This window comes from Pongo abelii, chromosome 12 (genome assembly GCF_028885655.2).
Source record: "Pongo abelii isolate AG06213 chromosome 12, NHGRI_mPonAbe1-v2.0_pri, whole genome shotgun sequence".
Taxonomy (NCBI): domain Eukaryota; kingdom Metazoa; phylum Chordata; class Mammalia; order Primates; family Hominidae; genus Pongo; species Pongo abelii.
The window spans coordinates 58,714,698-58,731,438 of NC_071997.2; the positions used below are offsets into that span (position 1 = coordinate 58,714,698).

Below are 16,741 nucleotides of genomic sequence, written 5' to 3' on the forward strand. Positions count from 1 at the left end.
AAATCACAAGCATTCTCATACACCAATAAAAGACAAACAGAGAGCCAAATCATAAGTGAACTCCCATTCACGATTGCTTCAAAGAGAATAAAACACCTAGGAATCCAACTCACAAGGGATGTGAAGGACCTCTTCAAGGAGAACTAAGTCCTAACTGTCAAGTTCACCCTCCTATCAAAGTTATTCTGGCTGTGATGTCTCCACCATCATCCTGGTCCCACAGCCCCATCAGGTGTGTCCTCCTGGGCAGCAGCCTCGCTTCTGACATCTGGTGCCTTCATGCCAAGTCCAGGCCCGGCACACCACAAGCCCTCGGCCACTGTTTGTTGAATGAATAAATGAATCTTTCAGGTCTGACAAGGAAAGCCCAGGCTTTTATCAGGAAAGCTACAAAAATGCAGAAGTCACTGTAAATCCTGGGAGCAAGAGACGCCTGAATGTCAACTGAGGTCACTGTGTTTTGAGGAAGCCACAGCCACCAGCGAGCATGGAGGGAGAGCCAGCACACAGGGACGGAGCACAAACCTCTCCCCCTCCACGTGACCGGCAGGTCAATATTCAGTCTGACTCTGAATATTGGTCAGACTCACACTAGAAGTACTCAGTGGTGCTTTGGAGCAGCTGCTCACCTCTTGTGATTTCTAGGCCAACTCCTGCTTGACACTGAAATGTTCTAAGAACACTCTAAAGATGAGCCATGGACTTCCTGCTCAGACTTGATGCTCCTTAGACTTTTCCTTGGAGGTGGTGTTGGGTACCAAAAATCTGGAATCTCAGCAGCCTCCACCTGCTGGCCCTGGGTCCCCGCTGCTGGCTCCCAGCTTCTGGTTTCTGCTGAGGAAGGCTGCAGAGCAGCACCTTTAGGGGAAGCCTTGACTTTTCCAAATCTGGGCTCTCTCCCATGTTTTCCTGAATGCCCCTACCAGTAACCTGGCTGTCGTCTCTGAGCCCTTCCTCACCCTCATCCCTGTGTGAATCATTCAAACTCCTGCCATTTCTGCCCCAAATGCACCTCCATGTGGCTCATGTCTCACCTTCTTGACTTCCTCCCTCTGGTGAAGCCACTGCTGTCTCATGGGCCTCTGCTAGCCCAGGCGGCTTCTTTGTGAACACAGCGCTAGGCACAGCCTCAAGCCATGCAGCCCTCTGGATGCAGAGTTTAGCAGGCAAGCAATGCCTTTGAGCAAATAAGAAAAGGTTGCCTTTTCCTTTGGCCAGTCGCAGCTTCGTGCCATGGCCCATGGCTTGGCAATCAGAGGAAGGCCCAATTTTAGCTCCTACCAGCCCCTCTGGGCCAGCTGCTCTTCTACAGTGAGCACCTGCATCCCTGTACTGGGGGCCCTGCTCTTGCCTGGATGTGGCATGAGCCTTGAGGGGTAGGTGCTTCCATTCCTACCTCCTCAGATCCATTGTCCACCTGCAGCCAGAGTGATGCACACAAATGCATGTGTGCGCACACGCACACACACCCCTCCTCCCCTCCATGCATATCAATGTCCTCCCCTTGCTCTTGGAATAGAGTCCAAACTACCTAACCTAAATGACAGGCCCAGCGTGGCTGATCATCAATAGGTTAGCTAATCTTTGGAAGGGAAGTTTCCCTTCAATAGCATGTAAGTTGGTGTGGAAAAGGGCTTTTTCTGTTAGGTTTTGCTTTTGCCTACCTTGTTTGTTGCATCCTTGTAATCGGGCCCCTTGAGATTTCAGCACCACACCATGTTTTAGTGACTGAAATAATGAACATTCTGATCAGACCCTTGCTGCCTTGCACATGTTAACCACTTGCTTTTGGTCCAATATTCCTTGTTCCCACAACATAATGATAAACTGCTCATGTACTGTTTCTTTGCCCAGCAGCAAGACATATCTTTAGGGTCAGGAAAAGTTTGCAGAAGGAATGAATGCCTTGAAGGACACTGTGACCAGCTGCTGACACCCAGAAGCCTGGTTGCTCAACCTGTTATCTGAGACTGAGGAAACAGACTTTTCCCCTCAATCCCCCTGAACTCCCCCTTCCTCACTCTCTAGCTGCAGAAAAACATTCTGCTGCTGCTTCTTTGTTGAACTGAATTTGAGATCTTGCTCTCCTGCCTTCTTGCTTTGGCCAAATCGAATAAAACTTTCTCTATCTCCAAGCACCCATGTGTCAGCGTTTGGCATCAGCTCCACGTCGGGTACAAGAGCACGAATTTGGGCCTCCCCAACATCTGCAGTGCAAAATATTTAACAATAGCTGTGGCACAGCCTCTGACCAACAGCCAGAACACACACCAGCCACACACAGCCATGCCTGTCAGCCGAATGTCAACCTTGCTCATGGCTGAAATGACCCCCGGACACAGGAAGTGCATGGCACACAACTGTTGACTGAATCAATGAATGGGTGGAGGTGGGGGTTGGTGAGGTGAGTGCAAGGAACTGCCAACAATCGATGCTTTGTGGACCAGGGAGACCTCAGCAGGGAGAAGGCTAACTGGGAAGGGCCTTGTTGCCAAGCGTGGGGACTCGGCTTCTGGCCAATGGTGACTGAGTGCAGGGTGAATGGCACATTTCTCAGGCTCGTGGTATATGTGTACAGGGACCAGGGTGGATCTCAGAGAGTACCAAGTGTGCCAGGTGGCAGAGAGATGCTCGGGGCCTGAACAGGCAAGAGAGGTGGCATGCCTTCCAGAAGGGGAAGGACCCCACGCAGTTCCAGATCCTGAGTCTCCCCCTCCAGGTCATTCCCTTTCAACACAAAGAGGAATGCAGACTGGGCTCTACAGCCCAGCTCTTTGACCCTAGAGTTTATGATTACCGAACATTCAGGAACCAACCAACGAGACAGCCAGCCTGCTTTCCAGGGGTGGGCAAGCCCCGGACGGTATCTCCTGGATGCCAGTGAGCGGCTGAGAGCTGAAGCTCCCTGGACACTCAAGGCTCTTGTGGTGACAGGTGAGGGGACTGGGTGGAAGGACAGTGCTCTGAGCATGCACCTTCCTTGGGATCTGGAGGCTGGGCTGTTTTTTGTGCTTGGCTCTTATGCCACCTCAGCAACCTAAAAACTTACAATAAAGCTGGAGGGAGCATTTCCTGAAACTTGTGTTGGACACAGGATTTCTGCGATCTGTGGTCCCTGGAGAAGGACCAAAGGGTTGCACGTGTGGCCGGCCTGAGATAGGTGCCCCCTCAATGCACCAAGAAGCTGAGACAGCCAGAAAAAGGAAACAGAAAAAGGAAGAGCGGTGGGTAGTTCATCTATCAGGGCTTTATAGATGGTATTTTATTCAATCTTCAAAACAACTCTAGAAGGTAGGTTTTCTTCTCCCCTGTTCTATAGATGAAGAAATGGAGGCTCAGAGAGGTTAAGTGACATGCCCAAGGTCACACAGCTAGAAAGGGATGGAACCAGATTCCAATGCAGGTCTTTCTGACTCTACTTTCTCCCAGTAGCAGATGCCTGCTTCCTCATGGGCAAAAGCGGAAAGACACACCCTTGAGCAGGTCTCCCTGTTCCTGCAAGGCTGGGAGCCATGCAGGCACTCACATGGTTTCCTCTCTCTTCTCCAGGCCTGGCGTAAAGGCGTGCAGGGAGGCCTAGCTCTGTCTCCTGGACTTAGAGATTTCAGACACAGAAGTCTGTCCATGGCTCCTTATCACATCCGCAAATACCAGGAGAGCGACCACCAGTGGGTCGTGGGCTTGCTCTCCCGGGGGATGGCTGAGCACGCCCCAGCCACCTTCCGGCAATTGCTGAAGCTACCTCGAACCCTCATACTCTTACTTGGGGGGGCCCTTGCCCTACACCTGGTCTCCGGCTCCTGGCTTCTGGCCCTCCTTTTCAGCCTCAGCCTCCTCCCTGCCCTGTGGTTCCTTGCCAAAAAACCCTGGATGGAGTATGTAGACATGGCATTGCGCACAGACATGTCTGACATCACCAAATCCTACCTGAGTGAGCGTGGCTCCTGCTTCTGGGTGGCTGAGTCTGAAGAGAAGGTGGTGGGCACGGTAGGAGCTCTGCCTGTTGATGATCCCACCTTGAGGGAGAAGCAGTTGCAGCTGTTTCATCTCTCTGTGGACAGTGAGCACCGTGGTCAGGGGATAGCAAAAGCTCTGGTCAGGACTGTCCTCCAGTTTGCCCGGGACCAGGGCTACAGTGAAGTTATCCTGGACACCGGCACCATCCAGCTCTCTGCCATGGCCCTCTACCAGAGCATGGGCTTCAAGAAGACGGGCCAGTCCTTCTTCTGTGTGTGGGCCAGGCTAGTGGCTCTTCATACAGTTCATTTCATCTACCACCTCCCTTCTTCTAAGGTAGAGAGTCTATGATCTCTTTCTGTGTGTATTGGTCAGAATAGAATCCATTCAGCTGTAGCAGCAAGCAATCCCCAACCTTTCACTGCAATGACCTTTCAATGCAATAAAAGCTTATTGTCCATTCACATCTGAGTCCCATGTGATTGCTTGTGGGGTAGCTTCTGGGTTTCTGCTTCATTCAGTCTTTTTGAGTCCCATCTGTTTCATTTTTCTAGTGCCAGGATAATGTTGCATAAGAACAACCATAAAATGAAACAAATATTTATTTAGTTCATGAGTCTGAAGTCAGCAATTTTGGCTGAGCTTGGCTGGGCAGTTCCTCTGGTCTCAGATTGCATTGTGCAAATGCAGTGGGATTGGCTGAAAGACTAGCTCAATGGTGCTTTTTGTTTTCCCACAGGCTAGCTCAGGCATGGTTTCAAGGAAATTGCAGAGGAGCAAAAACAAAAGCAGAAACAAACAAATGTGTTTTCAAACCCCTGCATGTGTCGCATCTTCCCCAAACTCAAGGAGAGAGGAACCTGCCTCTGTAGTGAGAAGGGCTGCAAAGTCACATAGCAAAGGGTGGAATGCGGCCTCGGAAGAAGAATTGGGGCCAGAGACACAATCAATCCACTCTAACCCCAGGGTCTCTGCAGAGGGAAGAAGGTGGCCTCGGAGGGGAGTGTGGGATTTACCATGGGCTAGACTTGGAAGTAGTATAACTCTTCCAGGGGATCATAACAGAATACCTGAGACTGGGTAATTTATAAAGAAAAGAGGTTTATTTGGTTCATGGTTTTGCAGCCTGTACAAAAAGCATAGTGCGGGCATCTGCTTCCGGTGAGGGCCTCAGGAATCTTTTACTCATGGTGGAAGCTGAAGGGGGAGCAGGTGTGTCACACGGCGAGACAGCAAGCAAGAGAGATGCTAGGTGCTTTCAAACAACCAGCTTACATGTGAACTCATAGAGCCAGAACTCATTCATTACCATGGACAGAGCACCAAGCCATTCATGAGGAATCCACCTCTATGACCAAAACACCTCTCACTAGGCTCCACCTCTAACATTAGGGGTCATATTTCAACATATGATTTGGAGAGAACAAACATCTAAACTATATCAGTCTGCCCCTTACCCCCAAATCTCATGTCATCTCACATTGCAAAATGTGACCATCCCTTCCTAATAGTTCCCCAAAGTCTCGACTTGTTCCAGCATCAACTCAAAAGTCCAGAATCCATAGTTTCTTCTGAGCCTTAAGGCAAATTCCTTCCACCTATGAGGGTGTTATATCAAAAACAAGTTACATACTTCCAAGATACAATTGTGTTACAGGTATTGGGTAGGCATTCCCATTCCAAAAGGGAGAAATTGGCCAAAAGAAAGAGGCAACAGGCCCCACACAAGTCTGAAACCCAGCAGGGCAAACATTAAATCTGAAACTTCCAAAATCACCTTCCTTAACTCCATACTGGTGAGAGGAGTGGGCTTTCAAGGCCTTGAGCAGCCCTGTCTCTATGGCTTTGCCGGGTGCAGCCCACATGGCTGCTCTCACAGGTTGGGATTGAGCCTGTGGGTCTTCCACGCTGAGGTTGTACGCTGCTGGTGACTCTACCTTTCTGGTATCTGGAAGGCACTGGCCCCATTCCCACAGCTCCACTAGGCAATGTCCCAGTGGGGACCCTGTATGGGGTTTCCAACCCTATGTCTTCCCATGGCTCTGCCCTAGTAGAGGCTCTCTGTGGGGTCTCTGCCCCTGTGGCAGGCTTCTGCCTGGGCACCCAGACTTTTTGATACATCCTCTGAAATCTAGGTGGAACCTCCCAAGCCTCCTTCACTCTTGCATTTTGCAAGCCTGCAGACCTAAAACCATATGGACGGCTGGGCATGGTGGCTTACACATGTAATTCCAGCACTTTGGGAGGCTAAGGCAGGTGGATCACCTGAGGTCAGGAGTTGGAGACCAGCCTGACCAACATTGTGAAACCCCATCTCTACTAAAAATACAAAATTAGCTGGGCATGATGGCACATGCCTGCAATCCCAGATACTTGGGATACTGGGGCAGGAGGATCACTTGAACCCTACAGGCAGAGGTTGCAGTGAGCCGAGATCGCACCGTTGCATTCCAGCCTGGTGACAGGGCAAGACTGTCTCAAAAAAAGAAAAAAAACAACCATATGGAAGCTCCCAAGGCTTAGGGCTTATACCCTCCAAAGCAGTGGTCTGAGCTGCACCTGGGGCCCTTTGAGCCAAAGCTGGAGCTGGGAGAAGGTGGGATGTGGGAAGTAGCATCCTGAGGTGACATAGAGCAATGGTGTCCTGGGCCTGGTCTCTGAAAACATTCAGTCCTCTAGGCCCGTGGGCCTGTGACAGGAGGGGCCTTCTGAAATGCCTCTGAGGCCTTTTCCCACTGTCTTGAATATCAGCACCTGGCTCCCTTTTAGACATGCTAATGTCTCTAGCAAGTAGTTGCTCAGCAGGCTGCTTGGATTCCTCCTTGTCTACCACATGGCCAGGCTGCAAGTTTTCTAAATATTTACACCCTCTTTCCATTTTAATTATAAGTTCTGTTAAAAGAAATCCATTAGACAAATTAAATTTCACAGAGTTTAATTGAGCAAGAAAAATAAATAATTTGCAAATCGGGCAGCCCTCAGAATCACAGCACATGCAGACAGACACCAGGGATGCTGTGTTGTCAAAGCAAATTTGTGGACAGAAAAAGGAAAGTGACATACAGAAAATGGAAGTGAGGTACAGAAACAGCCAGATTGGTTACAGCTTGGTGTTTGCCTTATCTGAGCATGATTCAAACAGTCGGCTGCCTGTGAGTGGCTGAAGTATGGCCAATGGGATTGGCTGAGACTCAGCTATTGCTAAAGAAGCATCCTCCTAAGTTAAGTTTTCAGTCTGCCTACCTACTAGTTACGCTTCGGTTCACCCTTAAGAACTAAAGTATGGGAATATGAAGGCTTCCTCAGGCCAGATTTGAGTTTCATTTATCAACTCCCCTCTTTTGGTCAGACTTTCAATTTAGAGAAATTGACCAAAACTTTAGGCATTGATGCCACTCTCCCACTATTGTAAACTGTCTCAGTGTGGAATTCACAAGTCTTTTTAGTCTCAGTATGGAGTTCACAAGTCTTTTTTTTTTTTCTGAGTCAAAGTCTCACTCTATCACCCAGGCTGGAGTGCAGTGGCGCTATCTTGGCTTACTGCAAGCTCCACCTCCTGGGTTCATGCCATTCTCCTGCCTCAGCCTCCCGAGTACCTGGGACTACAGGCGCCCACCACCACACTTGGCTAATTTTTTTTTTATATTTTTAGTAGAGACGGGGTTTCACCGTGTCAGCCAGGATGGTCTTGATCTCCTGACCTCATGATCTGCCTGCCTCCGCCTCTCAAACTGCTGGGATTACAGGCGTGACCCACCATGCCCGGCCAGTTCACAGTTCTTTATTGGTGTCACTGTGAAGTTCACAAGTCACAGCTTCACACTAGGTAAATGATTCTTTATGTTCTTGCTGACCTAGTCGAAGTCAGACCATTCAATTCTCAATGTATGGCTGCATACAAAACATTTAAGACTTGAGAGGATGCAGCACACCAGGGAACTATTATTATGACTATCAAGAGAATAATATCAAAATACCAAGTTGCACCCCTTAACAAGAGTTCTTATGAAATAAATGAAACCAACTTAAACAAGTCAAAGTTCAGGCAACACAGGCAGTTCAACAATATTAAACTTTAATTGGTCATAGTTCTTGTTTGAAATGTGATAGCAATTAAGGACCACAGTTCACTGTAAAGTGGCCTGATTTAAAGACGCAGCCATTTTCATTGTTGCTCTGGTAACACAAGCCATACTAACCTGGACACATACTAGAAGACATATAAAGACTAGAAACCTTTGGGAAACCCAAGCTTGTCATCCACCATTTAGGATGTCTACAAACCAACTGTTAGTTGCTACTGTAAACATACCATGTTTTCCTCTTGAGAGACTTCTTTATTGTATTTGGTGTCAATGTCTAAGGAAACAGCAGTATCAGCCACCTTTACATTAAGCTTTCTGTAGTAACAAAATCAGGAGAGAGATAAGTGCAGCATTCCATTTTGTTCAACACCAAACATAGGCCCCAGCTTGAGTAAAAAGGAGATATGAAGCTGTATGATGTTCCGTTAACTGTAACATCTACCTCTTGTTATTTATTTATTTTTTGGGACAGGGTCTTGCTCTGTCACCCAGGCTGGAGTGTAGTGGGGTGATCTCAGTTCACTGCAACCTCTGACTCCTGGGTTCAAGCGATTCTCCTGCCTCAGTCTCCCAAGTAGCTGGGAGTCAGGCATGCACCACCGCGCCTGACTAATTTTTTGTACTTAGTAGAGACGGGGTTTCACCATGGTGGGCAGGCTGGTCTCGAACTCCTCACCTCAGGCGATCCACCTGCCTTGGCCTCCAAAGTGCTGGGATTACAGGCATGAGCCACTGCACCAGGCCACATCTACCTTTTGGAGAGTAGCTTCTACCTGTCTGAAACACTGGGATGTCTGATTAGCTATAAAATCCAAGACCCCAAATATGGATTAGCTTTAGATACCATACAACTAGTATCCCACTACCACCAAGAGTGAGTCCCCAGGAACCTCACTGGAATCTTTCCTCAGTGGAAACTAGCTTATCTTTGTCTATTTCAAAGCTAGTGCTAATTTCAGTTATCGACTCTTTTGGCCTTCATAAGGCCTTCATAACTAATTTCAGTTATTGACTATTTGGCCAATCATAAGAGCTGTTAGGAGAATTTTTAGGAGAAACTATTTGGAAGGCAGGAGTGAGCCAGACCAAACAGCAAGATCTGAGCCAACGAGGAGGCAGAATGAAATACGCAGATTATCCACAGACAGTATAGGCCCTTGGGGGTTGAAAAATAGGGCTACCTAGTTGCATTTGGTCAGTTACATTTGTTCATTAATAAATCTGCATAGCTGCTGAACAAAATCCACTGGGAAATTTACCTTTTTGTGCCCCCCTTATAGCATGTTGCAAGGGTGTATAAAACACTTAGTAAAAAGAGACCCTGTTGAATTTAATCTGGTGATATTATACAAGCAATTACTTGTATTCACATAGGTAATTCCCATATCTTGAGTGCATGATGCCTGAAAGCACAATATATCTTTTGCAGGCATCACTTGTATTGGTTTTCCATATTTTGGTAATGATCAGGTTATTAATTGAAACAGTTAAGGCAGGGTGTGGTGGCTCATGCCTGTAATCCCAGAACTTTGGGAAACCAAGGCTGGCAGATCACTTGAGGCCAGGAGGTTCGAGACCAGCCTGGCCAACATAGCGAAACCCTGTCTCTACTAAAAATTTAAAAATCAGCTGGATGCGGTGGTGCATGCCTGTAGTCACAGGTACTTGGGTGTCTGAGGCAGCAGAATCCCTTGAACCTGGGAGGTGGAGGCTGCAGTGAGCCAAGATAAGGCCACTGCACTCCAACCTAGGCAACAGAGTGAGACTGTCTCAAAAAAAAACAAAAAAAACAAAAAAAACAAAAAAACAACAAAACAAAAGGAAAAGTTAAAGCGTTGCTTTTAATGAGTGCAGGAAAGCAAGTAGCAGTGGTGTTCAGAAAATCAAGGATAGCTTTCCATCCTTCCCTTGGAATTTTGGGGTGACTCTCATTGGGAACATAGAGAGGCACTGGCATTAGTGGAATTGTTTCCTTATTTTTTTGGCAATAACAACAAACCCAATAACCCACAAACTCTGGTTCTGTGCTAGAGCATATGCTCAAGCTAAAGCCATCCACTGGTTATGGTCTCATGGATTTTTCTGTAGGGAAAAAGAATTAGGGCAACAGGAAATGAGTAGAAAAGAAAAAATGTAAGGCTTTCATGAGGATACAGAAGTCTTGATCTGTGATCCTGGGAAAGCTGTCCACAACTAGAATGCCATCTGCTCTGGAGAGATATTTCCTTAGACAGCTTTACCTTAAAGTCTCCAGCAGGTGTACAGTTCCCGGAGTCTGAAGAGGTCCTTTTGAGTTGTGAGGTGTGGACCCAAGTTTCAAGGCCCTGAAGTGTCACTGCAGTGTAGGTGCTGAGAAGAACTCAGCATGGTCCCTTCCAAAGAGTTGTCAAGAGCAGACTTTCTCTGATGTCATTTCCAGAATACACAATCTCCAGATTCTAGACTGTGGAAGGTTTGATTATCCTCAGTTGCTGGATCTTGAAAAGCTTCCTTTATCTGGTGAAAGTACACTTGGGTACAATGGCCTTTCAGTACTTACTCATGTCAGAATTTAGGAGAGAGAAAGATGCATGAGGTTTTACTATTGGGGCATAGGCCTTCTAGTGACTATTTCATAAGGGGTCCACTTCTGTTTTTTAGTGAGAGTGGATCTGATTGCCATTAAATCCAATGAGAGTACTTTTGGCCAAGGCAACCCAACTGATTCAGTTAACTTTGCCAATTTCAGTTTTAATATGCCATTTGTTCTTTCAACGTTTTCAGAAGACTGAGGGCGATAGGGACAATGGTAGTGCCATTGTGTCCATAACACCTTGTTTAACTGCTTTATAACTTGCCTAATAAAATGAATTCCCCTATTGCTGGGGATTTTTCCAGGGATGCTCCATAAAGAAAACACATTTTCTAATATTTTCTTAGCTACTGTCACAGCATCAGCTTTCCTACACAGGAAGGCCTCTACCCAACCAGAAAACATGGAAACTATTACAAGAACATATTGAGACCCCCACTGAAGGTGGCAACTGAATGAAGTCCATCTATAATTGTTCAAATGGTCCATGAGGTGGTGAAAATACAATACACCACCTGAATCTTTTGTTTTTCCAGGACTATGGGTTTGACAAGCCAACACTGGTTATAAAATATTCTAGCAGGTTGGGTGCAGTGGCTCACACCTGTAATCCCAGCACTTTGGGAGGCCGAGGCAGGTGGATCACGAGGTCAGGAGATCGAGAGCATCCTGGCTAACATGGTGAAACCCCATCTCTACTAAAAATAAAAAAAATTAGCTGGGCGTGGTGGCACACACCTGTAGTCCCAGCTACTCAGGAGGCTGAGGAAGGAGAATCACTTGAACCAGCGAGGCGGAGGGTGCAGTGAGCTGCAATTGCAACACTGCACTCCACTCCACGTGACACAGTGAGAATCTGTCTCAAAAAAAAAAAAAATATTCTAGCAACTTTGGAACAGTTATCCCACAAGTATTTTTTCACAATTTGGATCAATTTTTCTGTTCCATGATGAGTTGTGGAGTACAGAGCTTTTGACAATGGAAGCTTCAAAGACTCAGGAAAGACCAGGCAGCCATCTAGGCCCTCTGCAAGTTTGCACTTAATATTGAATTTATATCCTTTTAGATACTAGTTTTGTTTTTCCAAATCAGTTGCTTTGCATTGTTTATTAAATACGTCATTGTAAGGTAGTTGGCTTGGATTAATCTTATGGAGTTCATTCAGATTTCATATCCTAACAGTTTCAGTGCTAGCTGATTTACCATAACAATCTGCTAAGCATTCCCTTGATATTCAGGTTCAGTTCTGCAGGTATGAGCTTCGATCAATAACAGCAGTCTAGGAGTTTATCTAATTGGAGTCCATTTTTTGTGGTGGTCCCACTAGAAGTGAGAAACCCTTAGAGTTTCCCTATCATGCCAAAATCATGTACTACTCCTAAAGCGTATCTACTAGCTATCTAAATACTTACTGATTTGTCTTTAGCTATATGACAATCTTGGGTGAGGGCAAAAATCTTTGAGGTTTAAGCTGACTTATAGAACTTAGACTAATAGAGCTGACTAATAGAGGAAGCGGACCCTTCTCTATTAACTCATTTTGGTGGTAACAGTATATCCTAGCTGATATTTTCCTTCTGAGCTTAGGACCCATGAACAAAAATATTAACTCAGGATTGTCCAAAGGACTAACTTGTAAATCAACATGAGGGGCCACTATTTCTGATGCTACACTTATGCAATTGTGGTCTTCACCATCATCAGGCAGCAGTAATAGAGTGGCATGGTTAAGTAAATTGCAGTGTTTTAGACAGAGGTTAGAAGGAGATAAGAGTATTTCATAAGATGATAGTCTACTTACTAAAAAATGCTGGGTTTGGGTGGAAATTAACATGTGGGACTTCCAAACTAAGTTCATTTCCGAAAACCAGATCAGCTGAAGCTTCTTTCAGCCTGGTTGCTGCTGCTACTGCTTTTAAACAGGATATACCTTAGCTACTGGGTCTAACTGCCAGCTATAATATGCAATGGGCCTATGTTTCTCCCCATGTTCCTGGGTAAGAACTCCTAAATGCCTGATTATTACTTTCATGAGCCAATTAGGTAAACAGTTTACTGCAATTTGGAAGTCTTAAAGCTGGAGGCTGTTATAAGGTCAATTTTATTTAGCTAAAAGTCTGCTCAGGACTATCATCCCAAGGTAAAGGCTCTGGTACAGCATTTTTTAGGGAGCTCATAGAATGGTGAGGCTATTAAGGAAAAATTCAGAACCAAGGAATTTTATATCCTGCAAGTCTAAGAATATATCCTGAAAGTCCAAGAAAATATCCTGCAAGTCCAAGAAAACATCTTAATTATCACTTGGTTACAGGCCAAGGAAAATTTTGAAGAGTTTTTAACTTTTTAGGTGAGAGGGAAATCCCTTCAAGTCATGTCCCAAATAATGGACTTTTTCCCCCTGAAAACTGAAGTTTTTCTATTGAAGCTTTGTGACTTTGATGTGTGAGTTGCTGTAAAAGGTAAACTGAGTCCATTTCAGAGTATTCTTTAGTGGGAAAGCATACAATAAGTCATCTATGTACTGAAGGAGAGTAGAATTTTGAGGAAACTATAATGTCATTAAGTCCTGATGCAATGCCTGGGAAAATACAAAGAGGCTTTGGTAAACTCTTGCGGCATCACACTCTAGGGATACTGTTGACTTTTCCAAGTGAAGGCAAATAAGCATACTCTCTCCTTATGAACTGGATTGCAAAAAAAGGCTGAGCAGAGATCTAATATCGTGAACCACTTACAAATCAGCATGTATCTTGGATAATAAAGTATTAGGATTTGGAACTATAGGAAACCTTGCTACTACAATTTTGTTAACTGCCCATAAATCTTGAACAAATCTTCAACCTCATCCATTTGGTTTATTTTAACCAGTAGGATTGGAGTGTTACAAGGGCTGGTGCATAGAATTATAAGTCTCTGTTTAATGAAATCTTCTACAATTGGCAAGAGCCCTTGAATTGCTTCTAGTTTTAGTAGATCTTGGGTAATTTAGGCAAAAGTTTAGAGTGGTCTATTTGGACGTTAATAGGTCCCACACTTTAAATTCTTCCTGTATCAGTTGAGGAAGAGGCCCATAAACATTCAGATATTTTTGGAAGATCAGACATTACAGGCCTGAGTTTTGATCTTATTAATTTCTGCCTATAGAGAGCATAACAATTCTGGTTCAGGAGAATCAGGAAACTGATTCTTATTCCAAGGAAAATTTTACACCCTCCCCACTTTTTAAATTTTTTTAATTTAAAAAATTTCAATAGTTTTGGGAGTACAGGTGGTTTTTGGTTACATGGACAAGTTCTTTACTGGTGATTTCTGAGATTTTAGTGCACCCATTTCTCAAGCAGTGTACACTGTACTCAATATGTAGTCTTCTATGCCCTTTCAGCTTTGAAAGTAAATCTCCCCCTAGCAAATTTACTGGAGCACTATCACACAGTAAAAAAGTGTGATTTTCTGAAAAATGCCCCGACGTCAATTGGACGGGTTCAGATATGGGAACCTCTTGAATTTGATTTGAAACCCCCACCACAGAAATAGCCTTTTTAACTCTGAGGGATCTGTTGGCTTATGAAAGTGTGTTTTATGGTAGTGACAGATAAGGTAGCTTTGGTATCCACCAAGACTACACATGAGTCCCCATTTATTGTAATCTCTGTTTCTCCATATTCTTTTAAGGGTATTATGAGGAGCAATTTGCTGGAAAATCCCTCAGAGCCGCTTCAATGCTGATTATCTTCAGGAGAGCTAAGGTCTCTTGTACTCCTTCTAGTGGTAACTCAGGCTGGCCTAAAGGGAGGGTAACTGGTGGACTGGTATAAAAGGGCACAATCCCTTTTCCACTGTCCTGGTTGTTTGCAATAAGGCAGACATCTTGGGGTGAAGAATTTCTTGCTCTAACACCTCTTTGTTGTGATTTAAAATGAGAATGAGAAGATCCCTTTGGTCTTGGCCCCTGTAACTGTTGTAACTGAAGAGCCATAAGCTTGTTAGCCTTTTGGGTTTTTTCTTGCTCTACAGTCCTCTCAAAATGTCCAGCTAGAGCCACCAATTCAGTCATGGCTGTAACTTCCCATCTCAGTTCAGGTTTTCAGATTAAATTTCTAAGTTCAGGATGAAGTCCCTTTATAAATAGAGTAGTTAATACCATTTCAGTCCCTGCAGGAAATACTCCTTGCTAGTACTTTAAGCCCAGAATGTTTCACATTATTTCTAAGCAAGTTCTGCAATCTGACACTCGTTCATTCTTTTTTTGGTTTACAAGATTGTATGATGTACCAATGAACTTTTGTGGAAAAAATTTAGTATTTGAATTTAGAAGATTTTCAGCAATTTTTTTTTTCTTTTTTTTGAGACAGGGTCTCGCTCTGCTACCCAGGCTGGAGTGCAGTGGCACAGTCATGGCTCACCATAGCCTCAAGCTCCCAGGCTCAGGTGATCCTCACACTTCAGCCTCATAAGTAGCTGGGTCTACAGGCATGTGCCATCATGCCCAGCTAACTTTCTGTATTTTTTGTATAGACAGGGTTTTGCCATGTTGCCCAGGCTGGGATTTGCAGCAATATTTCTAGCTCCTGTTGGGCCTTCTCATGAGGAGGTTTTGGGGGGTGGGGGGGCAGAGGCGGGGTCTTTAATATCTTCCCAGGTTTGTTCCATTCTGCTGCTGCCATCCATTTTTGAGCTTCACCAGGCCTACATATCACATAAATAAATTGTCATATGAACCTCTGTCAGGGAGTCCTGGATCATAACCTCCTATGAGGATTCTAAAGTCCTCAGTCAATTTTTGAGGATTCTCTCCTAGATCAGGGAAGTCTTCTACAATAGCTCTAAGCTCAGTTTTAGACCATGGAGTGAAAGTGGTTACAGCAGGCAGGCCTGGATAATCAGAAGGTCTTCCTTTGTGAGGTGAACATCTAATTCCTCTTTTTTCATCATCTTCAGAGTGAAAGGTTAATTTAGCAAAAAGGTTAGTAGACTCAGAGTATGTAGGTAGAGATGGATAAAGAGAAGAAACAGTTGGAGTTAATTCAGTCAGAGTACAGTTCTCTTTCATCATGTCCTTAGCCTGTTGCTTAAGCTGTACATTTGCTTTCGCAAAGAATCTTTTAAGGAGGCAATTTTTCATTCATTTAGTCTTTTAGAGGCTTCCACGTACCAATGAAAGACTATATCCCACTGTTTTTGTGGGGTTTTGATCCTCCTTTTTCTAATATGTCTTGCAAATAAACAATTTTATACAAATTAAAACTTCCCTATTGTGGCCATCTTTTCTCTAGTAAGGTTAATCCATTTTTCTAAAAATGCACACATTCTGGGCCTATAATTTTATATATAAAGTCAGATAGAGACCCAGAAGGTAGATTCCTAGACTCTTTGGATTGAGACAAACCCATTATCAAAAAAAAAAAAAAAAAAAAAAAGTGCCTAGTAGTGGTCTGAGGCTCTAACAGAACCCAATCCAGTTAATTATTGATTCAAATTTGATTCTGAACCCAGTCCATTTAAATATTGCTCAAATAAACTTGGAGAGCTCCAATTAGAACACAAATTAGTGGAGCTCTGAATCCAAGAGAAAACCCATCTACAACCTCCAGTTACAATGAAGAGAGCAGTGAGCACAACTGGCCTGGTCACCTGGTGTTCCTGGAGGTCACCAGAGTTTTACTTCAAACTGCACTTCCAACACCAGAGCTGTTAAAAGAAAAACCTTAGACAAACTAAATTTAACAGAATTTAATTGAGAAGAAAAAGAAAAAAGACAATTCGCAAATCAGGCAGTCCCTAGAATCACAGCAGATTCAGAGCAACACGAGATGCTATGTGGTCGAAAAAAACTTGAATGCTTTGCTGCTTAGAAATTTCTTCTACCAGATACCCTAAGTCATTACTGTTAAGTTCAGCCTTCCACAAAGCCCTAGGACGTAGATACAATGCAGCCAAGTTCTTTGCTAGGGCATAACAAGGGTGAACTTTGCTCCAGTTCCCCATAACTTCCTCATCTCCATCTAAGACCTCATCAGCCTGGCTTTTACTCTACATATTTCTGTCCACATTTGGTTACAACCACTTAACAAATCTCTAAGAAGGTCCAAACCTTTTCTAATCTTTCTGTCTTCTGGGCCCTCCAGAC

At 44.6% G+C, this 16,741-nt stretch overlaps 1 protein-coding gene and 1 long non-coding RNA gene across 2 annotated transcripts in view; one reads left to right on the forward strand and one right to left on the reverse strand.

Annotated features, from left to right (window-relative positions):
• Nucleotides 1–4,014, reverse strand: part of LOC134759393 (uncharacterized) — a 27,681-nt gene extending 23,667 nt beyond the window's left edge. The window contains exon 1 of the long non-coding RNA XR_010136271.1: nt 3,928–4,014. This is a non-coding gene — a long non-coding RNA (uncharacterized LOC134759393). The remainder of the gene's footprint in view (nt 1–3,927) is intronic.
• NAT8 (N-acetyltransferase 8 (putative)) lies at nt 2,842–4,421 on the forward strand. Its single transcript, NM_001132635.1, is given in 2 exon segments — nt 2,842–2,934; nt 3,550–4,421. A coding segment is annotated over 1 exon segment (684 nt). The 5' UTR covers nt 2,842–2,934; nt 3,550–3,624; the 3' UTR covers nt 4,309–4,421.
• The last annotated feature ends 12,320 nt before the right edge of the window (nt 4,422–16,741 follow it).